The 23,589-nt window shown below is 38.1% G+C and overlaps 1 protein-coding gene across 2 annotated transcripts in view; it reads left to right on the forward strand.

Annotated features, from left to right (window-relative positions):
* The window catches only part of DCDC2 (doublecortin domain containing 2), a 70,027-nt gene that overhangs the window by 21,661 nt on the left and 24,777 nt on the right, over nucleotides 1-23,589 (forward strand). For both annotated transcript variants that reach the window (XM_040586992.1, XM_040586993.1), the window contains exons 3-7: nucleotides 2,724-2,800; nucleotides 2,916-3,047; nucleotides 7,440-7,586; nucleotides 8,654-8,708; nucleotides 11,256-11,454. In XM_040586992.1, the coding sequence (XP_040442926.1) occupies nucleotides 2,724-2,800; nucleotides 2,916-3,047; nucleotides 7,440-7,586; nucleotides 8,654-8,708; nucleotides 11,256-11,454 (610 nt within the window). The remainder of the gene's footprint in view (nucleotides 1-2,723; nucleotides 2,801-2,915; nucleotides 3,048-7,439; nucleotides 7,587-8,653; nucleotides 8,709-11,255; nucleotides 11,455-23,589) is intronic.

Raw genomic sequence — 23,589 nt, forward strand, 5'->3', positions numbered from 1 at the left:
AACTAGTTCCAGTCAAACCAGAGTGTTGCAGACTGGATCAGAGAACTTAGTGTGATGGACTGCTTGGAGTGTGTGAGAGCTTGAGCATAGGTATGAACAGCAAAGAGAGCATCAGGAATGGGTGAGGAGTCAACTTTTAGAAAAAAGTGGTATAAGGCTTTACTAGTATACATTGAATATTTTATGGGGGGCTAGCCTGGCGACCTAGCAGCTATACAGAAAAATGTAAGGGCAGCCAAAGTTAAATCACTCCTGTTTTGGATGCAACCTGTGTTTGGAGCCTAAATATTAGGATCTGATGCTATGGAAGTAAATCAGTATTGCCTCAGCCTTCAGTAACTTCTTTAGAAAGCTACCTTATTTTCTCTGTATTGTGAAGATCTTTATTAGGTTGCTTACATTGTGCAAATAGCCCTTAAGGGCTGACAGCAGCAATAGAAATGTTTTCAGATGTTGCAGTTTAAGGTGTGTTTTATTTTTCTTCCTAGAGACTCAGTAAATTTTCATCTTAAGTTTTGGTGACATGAACAACCAGTTATGCTCTGAAAAAATGTGCTTTAAATGTTTCTGCAAGAATGGCTGAGCTCCTAGATTATTTGGCAGTCTCTAAAAATTTCTTTGCCTCTCCTAATGAGCTGGATGATAACAACCTCTTACTCCTTTTCCAAGTCTGTGGTAGTAGATGTGAATCTTCCACTTGATTCAGAGCATACTGGAATTAACAGCAAGTCTGTGAGTTGCAATTAGCTTAGGCATTAAAGCATAGCTTATGTACTGTCTTATACAGAACTTCTCATTGTATGAGGCCAAGACGAACATATCTACGAAATAGAATTTAAGGAATAAATACACCGCCTAGTTAATAGCTTGCAGAAAGGAAAGCTCTCCAGCCATTCCAGGAATGTGGACCATTCCAGCCTGGTCCACAAGCACTGTGGCACCATGCGGCAGTAATATCTTTCTTGCTGACTCTCACCTTGCAGAAGTCTCTGGCCAAAATACCCCTTTGCACTGAGCTTCATAGCACCGCCGCCCTACTGCTGCTGATTGCTTCTGCTCAGTCACTTTGCCATGCAAAGCGCTGATGCTTTCCTTCCTCTGTGACCAGCGTAGGCTTTCGCGTCCTCGGAGTCTGTCAGAAAGCAGAAGACTGGGAGGGCTACACTGCTCACGAGGGCCTTTGAGAAAGGCGAGAAGCTGAAGTGAGTTGAACTCAGAATAGATATGCTTCTTTTTTAGCAGACGTTGAGAACAGATTTTGTTCAATAGATTTACCTGTTGCTGTCTTTCACTTGAAGTGATTGTACATCAAGGAATGCTAGTTTTGCTTTTGTTTTGGTGGTTGCTTTTCCTCCTGAGAGAGCTAGCATAGCTCCGGAATTTATGTGCTTGGTGCAGAATTTGCTGTGTGAGGTCCTTTGGGATATGTAGGAAGTCAGATTTGATTATTTTAACAATCAGTTTTAGCTACTTTGGAATATCTAGTAGGTTGAGCACCTCTCTTGCTTTTTCCAGTATATACCAGAGAAAGATCTGGAAAACAGTCTGGTCAGTACTAAACGGATTTGTGTGAAAATTGAAGCAAAGACTTAAAGCACTGGAGTCCAGAGACTTTTTCCATAAATTAAATGAGAAGTACTGGTTAAGTGAGCACAAAGTGTGATAAAGCTGCAACAGATTGTGTCATTAGACTGCTTTACGTAGTGACTGGAACACTGTCAATTTAAATAAACGTTGTACATCTATTTGAAAGCACGTGTCTGTGCATGCTGTCTGTTTAGTCCTTTAAGCTTTTATGGTCCTTTTTTAGAAATGTAGCCAACTTGTTCATGCATGTATTATGGCTTTTGAATGTTTATTAGGGTTTGACACCTTACTTTGATTTGGTAAGTATGGAGAATTAAAAAAAAAATCTTCCTGATGATTTTGGAGTTTGGGTTTATCCTTTTTTTTTTTTTTTTTTTTTTTTTTTTTTAATTTGAAAGTGTGTTTATAAATACAATAGGGAATCTTAGCTAGGCAGTATTGCATAACTTTCTGTTTAGTATAATGGCATTAATATTGAGCCACCTAATTGATCTCAATGCAGTGTTTGTTTAAAAGATTACAGGGAATAATGCTGTGAATTAAGTAGCCTATATTTTATCCTGAGAGCTAAAAATCTGCAGTTCACCTCATTTGTGAGTCATTACCCTTAAGGGAGCATAGTGTTTGGGAACTTTTATAAATCACTGATGGATTTGGGTATAAAGACCTGTACAAGAGCAGAAGTACTTATTACATAATAGCAGAGAGACCTAGAGATGACACTTACTGTTAAAAAGAGGAGATGGTTTAATTGCCTGGGCAATGGTTATAAGCGATAAAGACTAAGAAATCAAGAACAGTATTTCAAGTGTTGCTTTGGGTCTCTAGGAACAACAGCTGGGAAGTCACCAAAGATGTCTCTACAGTTCTGACCTGTCAGTGCAAACCATACGTTGTGCCGTGCTGCACTGTGGTGTACTATGCTGTGGTTGTTATTCAACACGTATATAAACCTGTTGCAGTAATTATGTATGCTTTGTAGAAGGTGAAGCTTGAATGGAATAAAATGCATGTTTTAAAAACAGGAACTTCTTTCTGCAGATATGGTGCCCCTCTTGTTGGTGGTGGTCGGGGCAAACTCTTTTCCAGTGTGAAGGATGAGTAATTTCTCTTTTTTTTTTTTTGTGTCCTTTCAGGTCAAGCCTGTTACTCACAGTAGAATCACTGTGTCAGCACGGTTTCGAAAACCACTCCAGGAGCCCTACACTATTTTGTAAGTAGAATTTTCAGTTAGTGAACTCCATTCCAGGGTTGGAGGTAGTGTCTTAACTTCAGATGAGTTTTGTCTAAAATGCTCCTCCAAATTATTTTACTTTGCTCTCTTTCAGCCTGATTGCTAACGGAGACCTTATTAGCCCTGTAGTGCGCCTCCTCATTCCCAGGAAAACACTGAATCACTGGGACCATATTCTCGAAATGGTTACAGGGAAAGTTACCCTCAGAAGCGGAGCCGTTCACAGGTACCAGGAAGCTGAATATTTGCAAGATACATTTAATATGCATCGATAAGTTTTTAAAAATGCGTGGGTAGATATAATGGATCATTCCTGCTTCATGGGAAATTCCACTATAAGAAAATTAAAATACATCAAAAAGCCACAGAACGGAAATACATTGACTCAAAGTGATCTTCAAGTTTCATTTCAACTGCTATCTAAAAAAAGAAAAACCTCAATTTGTTTAAACGGTTATTTCTTGATTAAATATTTAGTTATCAGGCATGTAATAATACAATAATGCAATATATTTAGTACTAATAGTTAAGTTAATGTCAGAATAAAATAAATGAGCACAGTGAAGTTGGTGAAGAGTCTGCAATATGCAGTAATAGATCTGATCCACGTTACCTTCTAATTTTGATGGTTCTTTAAATACCTTGGGGCAAACAATTTCAAGGAAAATATTATAGGTTCTTTGGTTTTTGAAGACCTGTGCTATGACTAGGATGTGCTTTATAGTCACAGCTCAGCCTCCTTATAAGAGCCGAGGCCAAAGCTGTAGTTGAGAGTTTGCCAGTTCCAGTACCTCAGCTGCTCTGAGTTGTTGTGGTATCCCAGAAATAGGAGATGACCTCTTGGATAGGTAAGTTTCAGTCCCTTAAGGCTTTTGAAATGTAAAATGAACTCTCTAAAATAGTATATGGTAGTTGCAAGTTTTAGAGCAAAATGGTATATGCAGGTTCCATGAGAAACATTGCAGTGTAAGCGGACTGTCAAGGTGTGTGCAGGCAAATTACTGACATTCCAGTGTTGCCCCATGCAGAGTACATTACAGAAATCCATTCCTCAGATGGGAAAAGGCCTCTTGTGGAAAATCATTCTTCACAGTTTACGCAATGTCTGAGGCTAACCTTGCAAAATCTTTCTCAAATCAATGAAGATAAGGTAGTCTTTCAGTTTTTCTGATTGCTTTCCCAGAGCTGATACAGAAATAAGAGATTAAGGTAGTGCTACCTGTTGATTATTAGTGCTCATTTAACTTTTCCTCTCAGCCCTGCATTGCTTTGCTCCTATTATCTGGTTACTTAGCACTTTTCTACACACGTGTTGCAGCTTTCTGGATCTGATTCTCAGCTAGCGTAACTCAGGAGTGAGCAAAGTAACAGCCCTTTACAACACATCAATTCTTTCTGCTCTCAGGTTGTTTAGCAATTTAAAAACATTTCCTATTTCATTCTCATTACTTGGTGTCACTCCTTGGTGAAACTGAATGATGTACATGAAAGTGTAAGTCATTCTGTACATAGCTAGGATTGCTTTCTCTTCAGTGCTTGGTTTTAATCGTTTAAAAAATAAGATAACATACATGACGTTGAATTATTTAATGTTTTCCTTTTTCTGGTTTTCTATTAACCCAGTTTTCATTTTCTTTTCCTTAAAATGCTAGGAATACATACTAAAGACATTAGTAAAGTGATTGTTGTTCTTTAATAAGTTACGCATTAATTGCTGGGGTTTACTGAAAGTATGCTAGCATTATGGGAGGTCCTGTAAGACCACTGATGCTGGGAAGATATAATTTCTCATTAAAGAAGGCTAAGTGGAATTACGAGAAACTGCATTATGCATATGGCAGTTTTTCTTTTCCATGTTATTAAAAGACATACAAAGTTGCCAAGTCTTATGCAGTTTCACATGTGGCTTCTTAAAAAAAATATAATAATTGATCATCCCCATCAGAATAGTGATGTAAGTAAGAGATATGTGACCGGAGACTGTGAGAAAGTGGCTTTTCTGCTTGCCACATTGTGCATGGGGATGGGGTACAGCAGCCTGATAGGAAAGTACCTGGTGCATCAGCAAGTGGGAATTTGGGGATGTTGGTTCCACAGGTTATGTCTTTGCTGTCTCCTTTGTCAGCCTGTACGCTTGCTTTGTTTTGGCAGCCACTTTTTGGCTTGGATTCAGGAAGGAAAAAGGAAGTCCACTGGCATCCCAGAGGGAAAGGACTAGGTCATCTGCCAGTGACCAGAAGAAGTGGTCACAAGGACATATTTGTTGATCACAAGGACATATTTGTTGCATAAACTAGCCTGAGAGTACCCCGCTGGTGTATGAGTGGTTGTGGCCAGGTGGGTGGGTAGAAGGCTTCAGAAGTAAGTGTCACAAAACCTGCGTGATGCTTGTTAAGTCAGTAGTTATTTATTAGTTTGAAGTTCCATTTTTTAAAAATGCATTTTTAAATTCACTTTCATCTTCAGGGACGGATTATGTTTGATTCAGTTATTGTGATTATTATTTTCTAGGTGAAAAATACAACTAGAGATTGCCAGATAATCCATAACATTTTCAGGAGTTATATTAAGCAAACAACTTTTGTGCATTAAATTTAACATTAAAACACAAGCAAAGTGAAGATTGTGAACAACCCCCCACAGTCATGTTTGTATGTACCCCTGTATACCTGCAGCACCACACAAATATATAATACAGTTCTTAAATGTGGTATATTGATTTGCTGTTTTTTTCCCGAGTTCCCCAAAGCAGCATGTAATCTAGATTAATTCAGAAATAGGCTTCTTGCTGATTTTTAGATTGCTTCTTTTATTTTCATTGTTTGTGTGAAACTGATGTGTCTGCATGGTAGTGAAAGGTAAGTTGCTCTCTGAATTGCTGGCATACCTGTGAAATGTTTGTACTAAAAAGTAAATATGGGTAATACAAATGGATTGCTTCAGAGTTAGCATACCTCTTCGTAAAGAAGCAGCAATGTGATCAAAGTTTTAAAAAGCTGCAATTTCACTTTTGAGAACTTTTAGTCTTTGCACTTAGAAAACCAAGGTACTGGCAGGAGGCACCTAGAAAATCAAGGTACTTTCATGAGGGGAATATAAGAAGGACATGGACATGCTGCAGCAAGTGGAGCAAAGGGCCCCAGAGATGAAGGGCTTGAAGATACCTGTTATGTGAGGAAGGCTGGGAAAGCTGGGACCCTGCAGCCTGGGGAAGAGAAGGCTCAGGGGGATCCTGTTAATATGTATAAATACCCGGTGGGAACGAGTGAAGAGGATGGAGCCGGGCTCTTTCTCAGTAGTGCCCAGTGAAAGGACAAGAGGCAATGGGCATAAACTGAAATACAGGAAATTTCACTTGACCAGAAGGAAAAAAAGATTACTGTAAGAGTCATTGAACACTGGAACAGATTGCCCAGGGAGGCTGTGGAGTGTTCATCCTTGCAGTTATTCAAAACAGACCTAGACACAGCCCCAAGCAACCTACTGTAATTGCTCTTGCTCTGCATGGGGTGATGGGACTAAGTGGTCCCCAGAGATCGTGTCCAACCTTAGCTATTCTGTGATTCCTGGTTCCTATAATCTGCATCTTTTTTTTTTTTTTTTTTTTTTTCTTCTGTGTTTATTCAAGGCTGTGTCACCATGCAGCTTTTTCTCTCTTAAGAATTTTTGCACTTTGTAAGTCAGGGGTGTTCTCAAGGCTGGCTTTTGATACTCTTCCTAGAAGGTTAATTGTATACATGTATATATAATTTCATATCCCCTTGCATTGTGCTGAAATTTCTGAGTAACACCTGTAGTAGCTCCTGTGGAAGGCTTCTAGAAAGGCAGTTGAGACAGTCATTCAGCATTTTGGAACTTCAGAGTTAAATGCAAAACAGTTAGTGTTGCCTTTTAAATTAGATACAAATATTGTTGAGTTTTGGAATATGCTTCGTGGGAAAGAGCTTATTTGTTATTGAATGTTTCCTTCTTCCTCATTGTTTTGACCATCCTTAAATAAAATCACAAACTTGAAAATGGGAAACATTTCTATAATTTCATTTTAGAAATTATAGCTTTACTTAGGAGGTCTTTAATGTCTTTCCTCTGATACCTTTGAAGGGATCTACTCCATGAGTTCCTGACCTCTCTCATGCCAAGTTCCACCTCCCGTCAGTGCTCTGGGCACTGCGCAGTAACCTGGGATAACAGGACGTGCATGGCCCCATGACTGAAAAGCCAGGACCTGTCCACTAGCACAGACCAAGCGGATAACGCTACACTTACACTCTTATATTGCACGGATCAGAGGGGCAGGGAATGGCTGTACCTGGTGGGCTAAGGCTGGGAGTAGCAGCCAATACAGCAACATTCTAACGAGGGGCTGTGTATCTTAGGCACCTACAATACCAATAATCAATGTCCGTTACATCAGATAGATTTTTACAACAATAATTTCTGTTTGTACCCTTTATCGAGAAGGAAGAAATGCATTTTGGGACCAGACAGGGGAGTGTCCAACATGTTATTTTTACATTATCTCGTTTTAGTGAGTTTAGATTAATGTAGCTTTCAACACTTTTAATACGCCTACCTGAATGTTAAGGTTTATTATATTAAGCATTTTTTTATTTTTCAGACTGTACACTTTAGATGGAAAACTTGTTCAGAATGGGTCAGACTTGGAGAATGGGCAAATTTATGTTGCAGTGGGCAGAGAAAAGTTTAAGAAGTTGCCGTATGGTGATCTGCTGTTTAGCAAATCTACAGTGAGAAGGCCACAGGGGTAAGTTCTATAGGTGATAGACTTCTCACGTGCTTGTGTGTGTCAACTTGTTTACAAAGTACCACCAGTAAAGCACAAAATCATCATTCCAAGAATGAGGGAGGGAGGGAGGGAGGGAGGGATGGATGAATGGATGGATGGATGGATGGATAAAAGTATTAGCATGGATGCAAAACTTCATTGATAACTTCAGAGAAACTTGAGATAAGAAAACCAAAAGAGAAAATGGAAATTCACAAGACATAAACATGCCATTGATGATGTATCACAAAACTAATGTCAGAAAAAGGATTATTTTGACTAGGCTTAATTTGTTTTTTCCTGGGATACAAATATGTACAGCTGAATTAGATTAAGCACAGCTACACCATTCTAGATCTACTCTTGCTTGGTAATGTTTTGTGGAATATGTACTCCCTTAAGAATGCTTTATGTTTGAGTCTATTTTTATAGGCTAGAATTATCACATAATAGAGTCCTAAACTGGGTGTCTGTAGGGAGGAACTTGGGCTTCTAGCATCTTTGCAAACATGAAAATTGGGAGCCATTTCATTGAAATAAATGGAAAGAAGTGGAAATTTGTCCTACAAATGGTGTAGTTTAGAGAATTTGTCTCATATTCTGCATATAAACCTGGGTGTAACGTAATTTTTTTTTCAGTAACCAACTGTAGACAATGTGAATAACTGGAAAGTATTTTAGGAAACAGCATTTGCAACAAATGAATTTAAGGACAGTGAAAAGCTATGTTGATCAATTGATGTAAACAGAGTTTTGTGGAAATTGCTGGAACTTTTAATTATAATAGTTATATGGATCTTTCACACTGAATACTGCTCTGCAGATTTTCAGTGTATAAAGTATGCATTGTGAGGAAATGTAGTGCATTTTTTTTAAGTTAATGGTTATGCATTTAAATATAGTCTAGCAAACAGAAACGAGTGATTCTTAGTAAAAACACACAATGAATGAAACAACTCTGTTGTCATAGCTGACTTGGTTATAGATATGTAGTGTCTATGATAGTGACAGTGTACACATTTCTAAAATATGGTTTATTTCTGCAGTTCCAAAGCCTCTGTACTACCTCCAATTGTGGGATCTCGAAAGTCTAAAGGCAGTGTAAGTAACAAGTGCCATAATAAAGTTTGTTTCTAATTTTGCTTAATTCCAGCAGATGGAAAGTCCCTCTCCTTTGGGTTTTAATTAAATCTGAGGAGAAAAAATCCTCAGCCACCTGGTGGTATGCTTATTAAAACTTGATGAATCTGTAGCTATTTGCAGTCTCAATTAGACAAAAGAAATCTGAGAGAATATTCTTGCAATAATGGCTGCATTATTTTTTATAAAAACCTCCATAGCAAAGATCAACTGCTGCTTTGAGGTCTTTCCCATAAACCTTGTCAGCTATCTTTGTGTATTTATTTATTGAAATTATACACCTAAAGGAAAAACACAGAACCTTTTAACAAAAATATCTTGCAGAAGATGGTGTTTCTGCATGCTGAGTCTTAATATGGCCCTAAACCAGTTTCCCATCTGGTGTGTTTTGTCCTAGCTAACCATTAAATACAGAGCTTGAGCGTCCACTACTTTGTATCCTGTATAGCTATTTATATGTGTACAAAATGAGTCCACTGTGGATTTAAACCAGTGTCAAATCAGAATATACGTATCTGTTGGCATCGATTCTGCACCAGTGCAATTTACTGTACAAGACAGGGGATAGTCAAACTCACAGTGTGTCATTATAATTGTGGGTGTTGATCATGCACATTCATTGTTTACAAGATGAAAACCCCTGGAGCCGCTAAACAAAAGAAGCAGTAAAATATAAAAGTCTCTGATCCATTCTGTTGAAAATAAGTAGAAGATAAAACCTCACCAAAGAACCTACTTTCAAGTGGTGTTTGTTTTTAAAATGTGAGCTCTGCAATTCTAGCATTTATAAGAATAACTCATTAGCAGTTTTAACTTCCTGCCTCTTCTAGTATTACTTAACATGTATAGAAAATTATTTGATATTCACATTTTTCCATTTTCATCCTAAATCACAGCACTATAACAGCTACTAGGAAGAAAATTAACTCTATCCCAGCCAAAACCATGCCACACACACTGATAACAAGTGTCAAATCTTAAGGAGGCAAGATTATGTACCTCTGCTCTTAAATATGTAATGTAACACTTAAACTGGTATAAATCATGCAATTGTTTACTTCAATTTGGTATCTACACTTTTTTACTATTATTGCTTGGGAGTAAACAGTTAGAATTAGAAGAGACGGGAGTATTGCCATGCTGTCATTTTTCTTTACAGAGAAAGTATAAGTGGTAGATTTGATGGTATTGGTAGATAAATGGTAGATTAGATGGCATTTAAGTAAGATATTTTAAACAGAACTGATTTCTAGAAGAAGCACATAAAACTGTAATAATGTATGCCTGATTTTTAATAGAGATGTGGGATTTTGTTTAGGACTTATTCTTCTGAAAGATTTTAACTTTAGATAGTATTACCTTTTTAACTTTTGCAGTGAGGTGAAAAGAATTGTACATGCCTATTGCAAAATGAAAGGTCTTTCTGGTGGGCAAATTCTAAAATGGCATGCATAGCTCATGCAGCTACACCAAGCGAAACAATGAAGTAGAATGAAATCTGCTGTGACTCAGCTAAGTTTGTGATAAGGTGAACAGTTCCAGATACTGCTGAGGTTTTCTACCCTATCTGCCTGAGTATTTTGTTGTTATATGGAGTGTTTTGACAGAACTGGATTAGGAAGAAACTACATGTGCTCTTAGACTGGCCGAGGTAGGAGGCTGACAGCCTCTAATGAGAGGCAATGATGAGGGTGTTCAGTTGGTAAAGACTTTACGCAGCCTAGAACGATATAAACAGCACCCTAAAGACCTGTTGTGTACACTTCAGATTTTTATGATGTTGATTGTGAACAGGTTTAGACTGAATCTGTCTATGGCTGGTATGTGTATGTAAGAATGTGTATGGCTGGTACACCCAGCATCATACATACATCGAAGCTGTAAAAATAAGGACCAAGTTTCTGGTTCTGTTTCTAGATATATCACAGAGCCAGAAGAGGAACTGGCTGATGGCCTTGGAGGTGATTCAGAGGTGATGTGTGGGCAGCCCTCTTTCTTAGTGTCCACTTGGCAGTCAGCGTTACTGCCACCCGAAGATTGTCATCCTCTTCCAGCTGCTTTTGACACTTAGATTAATAGCCATGTGTCATTTACACAGGCAATGAATTATTCATGTTATATATGTTACATCTTGTGGCTTTCCACACATATGCATAGATGAGATATAGCTGTATATCATATGCATGCATGTATAGATTCACCTAGCCATTCTTTTAATGAAACGAAGCATTATGTCATTGTAATAAATGTGTTACTTTCTTTTGGGAGTTGTTGAGGAGCATTTAATCAGTGGGATCATATAGTAAGTTGATTAGATAGTTACAGTTTTTTGGATCATTTAAGATATCGCTTAACTGTATTGGTTGTAAGTTAATATGCTTTAACACCTGATACGGATCCTTAGTACTAAAAGGTTGAACTAATATTGAAATTAAAAAAAAACATATTGAAAAAACCCCAACAACTTAGTCATTTGCATCAGCGATAATTACACACACTTCTTTTCAGGGAAATGATCGGCAATCTAAATCTACTGTTGGATCCAGTGATCAGGGAGAAAACAGTATCTCACCTCAGCTTCCTAAAGGGAAAGATAAAAAAAGCCAGAATCTAGAAGAATTTGTGTCCAGACGACACTCTAACAACTCTACAAAAGTAAAACAGACACTAAGAGCAACAGCTTCCACAGGAGTCCTTCAGGATAATGGTCAGTACTGAGAAAAACACTATTGTAACATAATGGCTTTTGATCTTCAGTTAAAACAGTGAATTAGTTGAATAATATGCTTATATAGTTCTTGAATTGTCCATTTACTCTGGCTAACTGAATTTAGAAAAGTTATTTCTGCTTAGGAAGTGTACCTATGCATAACCACTACATTCCTGGCTTCATACCACGGGAGGCTGTATATGATTTTTAGCATACCTTGGCACTTAAACTAATACAGTCCTATCTTTATGCTTTTGATAAAAGCATAAAGAAAACATATTTTGACTATTTTCCCACTGTTTTGCCCTGCAAAAAAGTGAAGAAAAGGAGCTGTCTGATCAAAGGACATCTCCCTGTCCCTCAGGATTCCTGGTTAGCTGCCTGGCTCAGTATAACAAAATGACCAGACCGTGGGGGAATGATGCAGACATGAATGGCAGTTAGCTGCCTTGGCTAATCATGCAGCCGAGCTGCTGGAGGCCCTTTCAGAATTTCCCTGCTCCCCCCCACCCCCCATGCTGTGGCAGCAATTTAGTCATGAACATACTCTCTGAGAAACTCTTTTTCTTATCTTGTGCTGTGATATTCCACTTCCTTCCACTTTTTTTCATGGCTGAAAGGCTGGTGCCTCACTATGGATGTTGCTACCATGCTGGGGTGGCTGGTTTTCCTCATTAGTAATAGTTCCAAAAGTCATTAATAGTGGCCAATTAATATCTGCCAGGAGAAATAAATTATACTTTTCATAGGATTTGACATTTCTTCTCACTGATGTTTACGTGCTAATAATTAAGTGTGCAATAACAAATTGTGGTCTAAAACTTCGGTATACGGCATCCAGCAGCACAGTCACGTACCTTGTCTAGAATCATGAGTTGTAAATTTACTTTGAGTGAGGAACACATTTGTCAATTTGAGTTTTAAAAGACAAATGAAATATAACCATCTGTAATATAATTGTTTTTTCAAGAGCTGGCTTGTTGAATTTCAGGTTTATTTTAGTCTTGATTCAAATACCATTCTATCATTTTGCTGGTAAGTAAGACACAATTTTAGCCAAAACTTTTTTGATCTTTTTTTCTTTTTTCTTGCTGAAGAATAATGATTATGTTATGATGAAAGTGACAGGAAACAATTGTCCTTTATAACTCATGGAATGACTGAATATATTCTTCTCCTTGAATTCATCATGGTGTATCCCAATTTTTTTCAATTTGAGTGATACATGCTGTTGTCCACTCTGCATATCTTCAATTGTTGATATGTTTTCTGGGTTTTTTTTGTTTGTTTTGGTTTTGTTTTGTTTTGTTTTGTTTTTTGTTTGTTTGTTTGTTTGTTTGTTTTCTGAAACAGATGCATTGAATTCTGTTTGGAAATGCCAGTACAGAATTCTTCATACAGAGCTCAAAATCCACATGTTCTGGTCTGGTCTCCTGTTCAGAGTACTGAACTGCTCAGAACTTCCACGTGTGACTAGACAGATCTCAGTCGTCTTACATTAAGAACAGTCAAACCATGTAGTTTTCCTTATAGGTATAGTGCCATTATGGTGATTTTTCTATATGCTATTTTTTCTGGCCTGAGGATTTTTGTAAATAAGTTTTCTGCAGATGACTCCTGGAAGCAAACACACTTCTTTTGCCCAGGGGAGAGAAATTTATTCGATGCCTTTGTCGGCCTTCCATTAGGTTATCAGAGGTTTCTGATTACTTTTTTTGATTTCCCAGTGGAGGGAGGAATACTAGAAGCAGCAATAGTTTCTCTGTCCTTTCAGCAGGCAGTGGCTAAGAGATAAACCTTACTTTGGTAGGTACAGACAAATACAGGGAGGTATTTACCTCTCTATATTTTAGCGCTGTTGCTGCTCCACCTGCTGACAGAAATGGTTGGAAATCCAGTAAGTTTATTGAAGAAATGACTGCTTGCTTCTCACTTCAGCTTTTCCATGCTTTGTGAGTCTTGTGTAACTAGGAGAAGCTGTTCAAGGCAGACAGTTCTCTGGTCTGAGCTAAAGTGTATGTTGGCAGAAGTTCTGTTCTTTCTGTGCTCCCCTATTTATCCCCGGTATATGCAGACCTGCTAGCAGAAGTGGGAAGGGGCAGTCTGAGCTGTTCTGCAAGTCTAGGTAGACCTGCCTAGCTGGTCATGCAGGCAGGTACTGAGGGAGATGAAGTCTCTAGGTTAAATACCGATAACAGTGTGGGGTAAGAAATCCAGAGACAGGTACCAGGGTTCTGGTGGAGTACAATCCCTGCCCTCAGTGGATCTCTGTTCACGAGGAGATGTATACTGAGTCAGGGAGAACTGTTTTGCCAAGCCCGAAAAGCAAAGTATCTCATGCTCCTCTAAGTCTTTAGGCCAAGCACAGTGACAACTGCTGACTTGTGGACATCTACAGACTTGTCTTTCCCCACTTAAGTTTCCTAATGTTTGTTCATCCAGATCAAGTGGAAAATATTCCAAGAAGCAGTTGCCTTAAGCTTTGCATCACAAGGCTACTATTCAAAGTGATCTTCAGCCCTGCTTCTATTTTAACAAGAGGTGCATCGTTATTATTACATTATTCTAGTTCAGCTTAAATGTAGTTCTTTGCCACATGATTCAAACTAAATTTAATGGTATTTCACGTATTTAATTATTTGTTTTCTCCTTTCCTTTCTGGTATCTTCTGCCCCTCCCTGGTACTTTGCAGTAAGTATGACAAAAATTTTTTCTGTGATCAAGAGCAAAAGTAGGATGTCCCATTTCCTGCATTTTGCTTTACAAGCCATCAATAATAGTAGCTAATACCCTGTATTCACCGTTTCATGTGAGAAACCATGTGTAATTGTTCTGAATCTGTTAGTTCCTAGTGGAACATTTTTTTGCTATCATGTTTTTTTAAATAAGTGGTTTGTCATTGCTTGGTAAACATTTGTAGGGTGCACAGAGCACTGTAGAGAGATCCCACTTGTCTGTTTTCTTTCCTTTTAGTCATTTTGGCTGGAAATTTCTAAGGAATTGCTGCAGGTCTCTTAAAATCCACAGAGGCTGTTTTATTTGTTTGCTTTGGACTTTTTCCCCTCTCTGGAAGAGGTACAGCTGTGCTTGTTGCAATAGTTTTTGTCACAGTAGCCAAGCAATATATCTGAAACACATTCTGAAATAGGTGTGTCTTGTAAAAGAGGGTGATTCAGCCTCTGTACCCAGTTTATTTTCTGACTTGTCTCAAGTCTCACAGACTGGTAGAGGTAACAGGCCTTTTAACAAAAGCAGGTGCTGTTGGCAAAACTTTTGATGTTTGTTTTGACCCACTGAGGCAAATGGCGTGTGTCACCATTTAAAGAGAAGCAGAAATAGCCTTCTGGGAGTGGGTGGCATGTGAGGTGCAGCGTTGGAGAGGACGCCAAGCAGGACTAAGAAAGAGCACTGACAGCTGTTGCTGCTTCTACTGCAGGAAGCAGGCAAGGCATTCAAATCAAATGATACATTTTTTTCATAATCACCCTGTTAACCCAGCCAAACCCAAAGACTCTACACTGAGTGCCGTTTCTTTTTTGTTTTGTTCTGAAGTATGGTGATTTGAGTAACTTACTCATATAGTGGCAAAATCTAAACATTCACGATGTTTAATCCAGTGATGACTGTATACAAGAACTTTTTAATGTGCTCTTCTTGTGAGTGTGGGACAAAAATGTAGGAAATTATTCCATAGTGAAATAATTAAGGTGCCAAAAAAGGTCATGTATTTCACCATTAACATTAAGCACTAAAATGCACCTGTAAGATCGTATCTAACACCACTCAATTACTTTGAAATTGAGTGCTTCAATGTACTTAGTATACCTTTCCCTAGGATGCAATAATGCCTTTCAGAGAGATAGGAAATGTCTAGATTCATAGCTACATTTGTTTAAATTTACTTTTATCTTTGAGAATCTCTGGAGAAAGCATTTATTTTAAAAAATATTTTTAAAAATTTATTAGTGTAATGGTAGCTTTACAGCTGGAACTATTCTTGAGCAATGTACTAATAGCACACTGTGTGTTACTCAGAACTTCTCTAGGTTTTATACATACAGACAGATAGTCTATTTTGTTTGTTTTCTATTGAAACCTACAAATGTAAAAGAGTAGTTAATACACCATGACATGTTTGGTAACCAAAGTCTATCACTATATGTTCCTTTTCATTGTGCTTTCCCATGTAAATGAACAGCGGGCTTCTCTCTGGAGAGTCACAAGCACTAGGATGTGGGATTTGTGATGATGTTGGTTTTGTTGCCAAAGGCATATTATTTTGTGATTTGATAGCCTGTCTCGTTATCAAGTTTGTTTGTTTATTTCTCATTAGCTGAATATTTTTCACCTGTGGGACTATCTGTTGAGTTAAATATAGCACAAGAGCTTGGTTAAGTATTTCCACTGAATTATCTATCTGCAGGTGGGAAGTGGAAGTTCTTAGCTGATGGATATACATTATGGAACAGAGGTAGGTGGCAGAACAGTCCCCTTCAAAAGCTTACCCTAGAGTGCCTCACCAGTCAAATCAGCCTTATGAGCCCACTGACTGCTCGGTCAGCGGGGGATCTGAGAAACAAGTAGATATGTTGAAGTAAGTGAAGCCTGAAATATTCTGCCCTTGTCAGCATTGGCATCGTTTTTATGGTGCATCATAGAGGAGTCGCCTGGCTCAGTTTTGACCTGTGCAGCCCTTTCTTGACCAAAAAAATAGCTCGCAGTGGGGAAGTCTCAGTACCGCGTTTCCTTGCTAATGAAAGAAAAAGCTTGTTTGCCTCTTTCAAGCAGACCATGTTGTGGCTGGCTTCTCTGCTTTCTTCTTTTGACATACTAAGGTGACCTTTAGCATACCAATGAAGCATGAAAGAAAGAAATGTTAGAAATATGCAAACACTGCAAATATTTTCATACCCAGATGACTTAATGTATCTGTATCCTACAGCTGGTTGTTCCTGGGTCAGTAAATTGCTTGGGTTTAACCTGCCTGCCCATCCCTTGCTCCTGTGGAGTACATCTGAATGTACTTGGCTTCTTGAAATAAGAACAGAAAGTGTGAGCATCATCATTTGCAGTGTTCTTTGGTATGTCATCTGAGGCACCAGGTTTGCCAGGTATCCTGCCTGGTGCTATTTCCAGCTTTCTGTATGTCAAGCAACAGTGTTGTCATTGTTCTTGTCTGAGTGTTCCCAAACATACTGCTACTGAAGTTGCATTTCAGCCCACTATTAAAAAGTTCATTTCTGCACTTTGCAGAAATCAGTACCCTGAGTGGGCAAGTCTTCAAGCAGATCTGTAAGTTAAGCCCACTGCTTGTATCTGGGTCCTACTGTGGGGAAAGCCTTCTCACCTGAGCCACACTGTCTCTGACAACCTTTGTTCTGATTAACCCCATGCAGAGATCCTAGTAGAGAAGATGATCTGCAGAAGTTCCCAACTCTATTTCTACTTGTCTTTTTTTATCCGTAGAGGACATCTTGTAGGGAGTTACTGTTGCCTGCTATGCTTTCCATACTGTTGAGGTGATGCATCAGGGAGAGGCTGATTTCTTGCTAATAACTGAAACGGGTGACCTTCAAAAGCTTTCTAGTTTATACTGTAGGCTGCTGTGATGCTTTCATTCCTGTGTCATTGCTGATTGCTCATCTATGAAGCTGAAGCTGTTAATAGTGTAAGTATAATTCTTTTGTCTGTCTTTTTTAAAGAATATTCATAGTCAATAATTTTTTTTGAGCCTTTCAGATTCTCTTGTTATTGGAAGTTTCATTAAGCATGAGGGGGGAAATAGGTAGAGAGCATCTAACTTCTTTCTAAGGAAATAAACCTATTTCTGAGGAATTTTTTTCTCCTCTTTGCTAGAACTGATTGAATTTGTCTTTTCTTCCTTTTCTCTCCATCCTTCTAGCTCTCTGAAATGAGACTTTTAGTGTCTGCCATATAATAACTTTCTGTTTTCCATATGAATGCAGTGGTAGTCTGGTTTCCCTCAGAAACATTTTCTTATTGCCTTTTCAGATCTCTAATGTTGTTTTATCCTTACCATAGCTGTTAAGTGTTGTTAAGAATGGTAAAATCATAGGAAATTAATTTAAAGAATTTTGGCAATAAGTAAGGATGACTGACATGAAGTATACCATGAATTCAGTAATGAAGAACACTGGTAAATCAATAGGCTTTTTAAGGCAGACTAGAGATGGGAGGTATAAAACACTCTTTTTATTACTCTCTTGATTTGTTTCAGGTGTATTATTTAAATATTGTTAGTCTCTGTAATTTTTGCTGAATGCAAAAATGCTGCTGTCTGAATATATGAATAAGTTCTATAAAATTTGGTTAATCTGGGTAAAGATGTGTGTCTATTTATTTATATCATAAGAACACATAGTCTTCTACATTTCCAAATAAGTTGAGTCAATTTCTTGTCCAAGTGTATCTAAAGAGGTGGATGATACCGTGATGTGAGTCAGTGCATTAAGATTACTTCTCTGGCTCACTTTATTTGGCCCGTGTTTTGAATTAATCCCTGAGTCCCACAGCATGGCTTTCTTCTGTTAGGTCACAGCTCAGATAAAGATTTTGTAACTATCATCAGGTCTGAACTCTAAGATCTCAGCGGTGAAGGGCACTGTGTGAAAAGTTCTTGCAAGAAGAGCTGTGGGGTTCTGCAGGAGATGGCATGGAGTCTGAAGATGAACCACTATCAAAATAGCCAAATTCCAGTATGTGCTTAAGCATGTATTTATATTTTTTTCTCACCATGTTATGTTAACACGCATGCTTAAACTTTTTAAACATGCAATCTAGGTATCATTTCTTTAACTGAGACTTTGGCACCTGCTTGCTTAAAAGTAAAGCAGTATGTTCCTGAAAAGACCCAATTTGTCAGTCACATATCACTTAACTGTGTCTTTGTTAGGCTTAGTCATGCTTAAATTTAAGCATGGACATGTGGATTTGGAAGCTCAAGGCTTTACACATATTTACTCTGATGAAGGAGCTCTTATCCTAAACCTAAAATATATAAATCACCACACAAATCATTGGGAAACCATAGGATTTTGTTAAGTGCTATTATTTCATATTTAATGGTAGTTTCCACACACATGGTGTTCTCAGTATCACCATTAAAAAACGTGGAGAAAACAGTTCATATTTCATTTGACACAATTTGTAGTCTCTGTTGCAAAAACAGAGCTAAAAGTTAATGATAAAACCTTAGAGAAGTATATAATTCCTAATGATATTAATTACCAATGGCTGATGTAACTTTCACAGAGATTTTCCAGACCAAAACCATTATGCAGCATATAACTGATCACATGAGCATATCTGCATTACTATATTAAGTGAAAGAATCTATTAATGCCAGTGATATTGATAAAACATTTTAAAAAAATAATATATAAGCCAAGCCATATAAAAGCCTCTGATCTCTAGTTGTCAAGTGTAAACATGTGCCCATTGCACCTTTAGGTTTTATTCTTGTCTTCATTTATAAAGTGACAATGTTGTTAAGGATGCTTCTGTCCTTCGTAAACTGTGCAATTTAAAATATAAAATGTACACACAGCTCAAATGAAATGGCTGCAGAAATATTTGAATATCCTGTCATTTTAATTGGGTGGTGTGAGTGTTCCATTAATACAATAGGAGGCTTATTTCAGTTATTTTTTTTTGTCGTTCCATTAGTTCAATAGGAGCTTATTGCATTTATATTTTTGTCTTTATGGAAATGCTTTTAAAGGAGTTTTGGTTAAAACATTGGCATTTAAATAGCACTTAGCTAAGACTGAAGACTCTCAGGCTGAATCAGTCTTATTGGAGAGGATTGAATTAGTCCAGAGGCAGGATCCTGCTTTTTGTGGAAAGAGGAAAAAACATGTAATGTGTGTTAGTACTTAGCAGTACTTGCAGCATACTGCTTAATTAAAGTAAGGAATGTAACCCAGCTAGTATAGGTCAATTTACTCCTTAATGGCACTATCAGTATTTTCTGACTGCAGCAAAATTGTCAGGTGACCCCAAGTTTGCCAACAGCTGGATTTCATACCTGCAGTTTTCTCCATTCCTGATACTACCGTGGAAGAAAGATTTGTGTGTCTGTGAAACTTGTTTCTGTTTGTCTTAACTCGTCCTGTGGCACCCATGATCGCTGTGGTGAGCTTACCCTAACAACTCCTTCACTGTTTACCAGTCTGGCCTCCCTGCATACTCTCCACCTCCTCTTTGCTCCCTTCCTCTTCCGCTCCCATCCATCCCCACTCTTCGCTATTTCCCCCCCTGCTCTTTTCACTACTTTCTTTTCCAGTTATTATCTGATGCTTTTTCTTGGGTCCACGTAGCACTTCATTCATTTTATCTGATGTCATCTGTTTACTTTCTATGCCATTTGCGGTCTTTCCTCAGGTAATCCTTCCTGTGCGCTGCTGATTCACCACGATCTGGAGGTCTGGCTTCGACCCCTTTTCTGTTTCAGTCTTCCTGTTCAGCAATTGCTTGGGCCTAGATATATTCTGCAGTCAGTGAAGTATCTACAGGGAGAGAAATGTGGGTAACAGGAGGCAGTTTAGCCCTCCTAAGCTGTTCCCACCCCTCTGAAACATCCTCCATGTGGCTAAAGGCCACGTCAGGGAGCAGCTGTGGAAATGCTGGTTTGCCAAGGCTCTTCTGGACTTGCTGCATAGGGTCAGAGGTGGTGAATGGGAAGACAAAAGCTCTCCTAGCTTGCTTCTCCACCTGGTTATCACAAGTCTTTTTCCTTTAATCAGCTTGGGAGCAGGGACAACTTGCTATTCTTGTCTATTTTTCTCCTCATTTTATACTTGGCCATGTGTAGATTTGCACCAAGTGGTGACACATGCTGTGGTTTTGAAGAGCAGACTTGCCAAGAGGCTGCATCAGCTGTATAACAGGCATCTCTATAAAGTAACTTCATAGCTTGAAAAGTTTTCTTTAGACTTTATTCAGGCCATAATTCATGGCATTGTAGCTTTCTTTTGGAGTGCTTTCCAAGTCCTTACATGAGTGTGAAATATAACCTTTCTCTGAGTAATACAAAGTTATTCTTTTGAATGTATCCATTAAATATATGACCTGATGCTTTTTAAAAAGTTCTTGGTGTTCTTTTGATGGTTGATTTATGGGCTATGGCTTTTTAAAGCAAAAGTAGTTTTCTGTGAAATTGCAGTGTACTTTGTATCAAAATAATGGAAGTGTGTTGAGAGCTCAACAGAGCAAAGATTATCGGTTTCTTGCATTTTAAGTATTCATTGCAAGTTAATGTGAATGCTGTGCTACGACTGTACACAAGAACAAGAATCTTTAATTCAGTTAAAAGGAAAGAGGCAAACTCTCTGGACAAATTTTGTTAAAAACTAGAGAACTGTTTAATTTTTAACAAAAAAAGTCTCATTGAAGTTAATGTTTAAAGATACTGAGCCTCTGGGTTTTAGAATACAAATAAGTGACCACGACTAACACTGACTGGCATGCAGACATGCTGTGTGTGTATTTGTGCTTATACACAGGAAAATAGTAACAATGATTGCTCCCAAGTACTGTTTTGGTCAGTATAGCTCCACCATCTACTGTGAAGGCTCATTGCAATTCCTCAGTTGGCTTTGCAGGTTTATTCCAAATAATTTCTTCAAATTCAAAGGCTTTGGATTGAATAAGGGAAGCACTTACCACCATCTTACAATTTTTATTTTTTTTTCCTGATGGACTGTCTGTTTCACTGGAATTTTAGTTATCTGCATTTGGCTGTCACTGATGTGGAATTAATTTATTTTAATCTGAAACCAATAAACTGCACAGTGAGTTTACACATGCACATTTTGGAGTATACAGAAATAGATAAAAAGAAAATAGTCATAGTAGAAAATGTATTCCATATTCTTTGATGTCCTTTCCCCTGCCAATTTAGTAGCTATGTGGAATCTCCTTCTTTTGAGTGCCAGATTGCTTGAAAGTGATTGTTTCCTGGGACTTAACATCTGAAGAATTATGTTCATAATGCTTTAAAGCTTAACCTAATCTTCCAACAGAGTTTTGTTGGGCTAGCTATGTATTTACTTTGAATGCCTTTTTTTAATACACTGAGACTTTCACCAGCATGCCATCCATATTACAACAGATCCATTTCATAATCCTCTCAAATCAAGATGATTAAAGAATTTTTTAGTGTTGAAAGCTCTTTGCAAGATTTAAATTCACACTTCTTAGAGCAAATCCAGTACACTGTGAGCTGGTGCTAGGTAACTTATAAGGCATGCTATTAATGTTATGCTTGGACTCTCATTGCACTGGTAGGAACCTAAATAATATTGAATGTATTATATGTAAAAATAATTGTAACTGGAAATGTGAGGTTTAGAGATTAGACTAGTGCTGCTGGTTCAGCAGAATTTGGGCTTATGAAAGTGACACCAAAGGCACATTTAATGATTCACATCTTCATTTATGGTTTAAAAAATAACAACAACAAACAAAACCTACTTATTTTTCAGTTTGTACTATATTCTGTAAAGATTATACCATAGGAAGTTGAACAGGAAAGTAGCAAGCGTGTAGAAGATTCTTGTAAGAAAGCACCCTCACTTTAAAGCCTATTCCATTCAAATACAGTATTTTAATTGTAGTCTCACATCTTGCAAAGTAACCCCCTACCCAAACTATAAAACAAGTTCTAGAGATAATAGAATGTGAAGTTTGAGTTCTTGCTGTGATTTGGAGAAGTACTACACTGGAGATGGGTTGAGCCACTCCACATTTTTTCAGATCCAGTTTGGAGTATCATGAGGTCATAGAAGTTTAGCAAGCATTCCAGTTTCCTGGGTTTACCATTGGCTAAGAAAAGGGTGGGTGGGGGGGTGGGGAAAGGCCAACCCTTAGTTAAAAATGCTGCACAGAACATCAGATACAGCAGCTGCTCCTGCTATCATGCTATCATCTCAATTACTTTCAATAAAATGATGGACTTGCCACAGAACATCAGCCTGGACTTCTGAATATCAGCTGTGCATTGTGAGCTAAAACAGTTGTCCATTTTTTTCTGCTAACAACTTTTAGGGTGAAAAAACTCTCTGTAGTTAAAGCATAAACACAAAGACCATATCACTGCTGTATGGTCAAAGCAGGCAAAAACTGTGCTGAAGAAATGAGATCATCTCGTTTCTTATTTGCAGAGATTTTACAGGACCTGTAGGTTCATTCCTCGCATAACAGAGATAAAATCACAATCTATAGCAAGAAATGTGAAGCTTTGTTGCTGTTAGTGTGTGTTGTTACAGTGCTGAATTGTGGTAGCAGCACATACTAACATCAGTGGGGAGCCAAGGTGATAGTAAACCTTGCAGCCTCTTTCTCTGAGCGCATGGTGAGTTTCTTTGGCTTTGCTTGTAGGAAAATGAATACGTTGCAAAACATACGATGGGCAAATTGTACTTGGCAGCAGGAAGGCCAGGTTGCTTAACTCGCTGCAGGATGGAGTGTAGGTGTACTGGTGCTCGCTTTGGAACGACTGGACCAGCGCAGACGTTTCAGGGCTTTTGCATTTGCTTAGTGACAGTTTAGCCCTTAGGACTCAGCTGTAGCCAAGAGAAAGCTGCGTTTTGGAACAGACATGGAATTAAAAAAGATGTGGCTTAACAGGAACTGCTTTATTATTTTCAAAATGCAAATGGTCTTAATGATCTGTCATTTAAATAAATGAATAAATTAGATGCTTAGAAACATGGAGAATAAATGAGGTGAATGACTGAAGCAGGGAGAGGGAAGAAAAAACCTTTGTATTATGACGCACAGTCCTTTATTTTTGTAGCTGTTTATATATATAAAGTTGACTGAGCTATCGCAGCTAAGGCAGCTTTTCCTCGGCTCTAGCACTACTGCGTTTCCTATCAGTAAAGGATACTGTTCATACAGGGCCAGCCTCTAGAAGCACCGTTTGCAGTTTCTGTTGAGGTAGTCAGATGTCAGCAATCTATAACGGTGTGAAATCTTATTAGAAATTCAATATTTTCTGAAGAGAGGAAGTAATTGCTTAGAAACTTGAGGCTGCAATAGTATCAGGTGAAGAAAAATAAGTATTTTTTAAATACTCCCAACAGTTTCATATGTCTATTGCTACCGGTT

Source organism: Falco naumanni, chromosome 3, assembly GCF_017639655.2.
Source record: "Falco naumanni isolate bFalNau1 chromosome 3, bFalNau1.pat, whole genome shotgun sequence".
Taxonomy (NCBI): Eukaryota; Metazoa; Chordata; class Aves; order Falconiformes; family Falconidae; genus Falco; species Falco naumanni.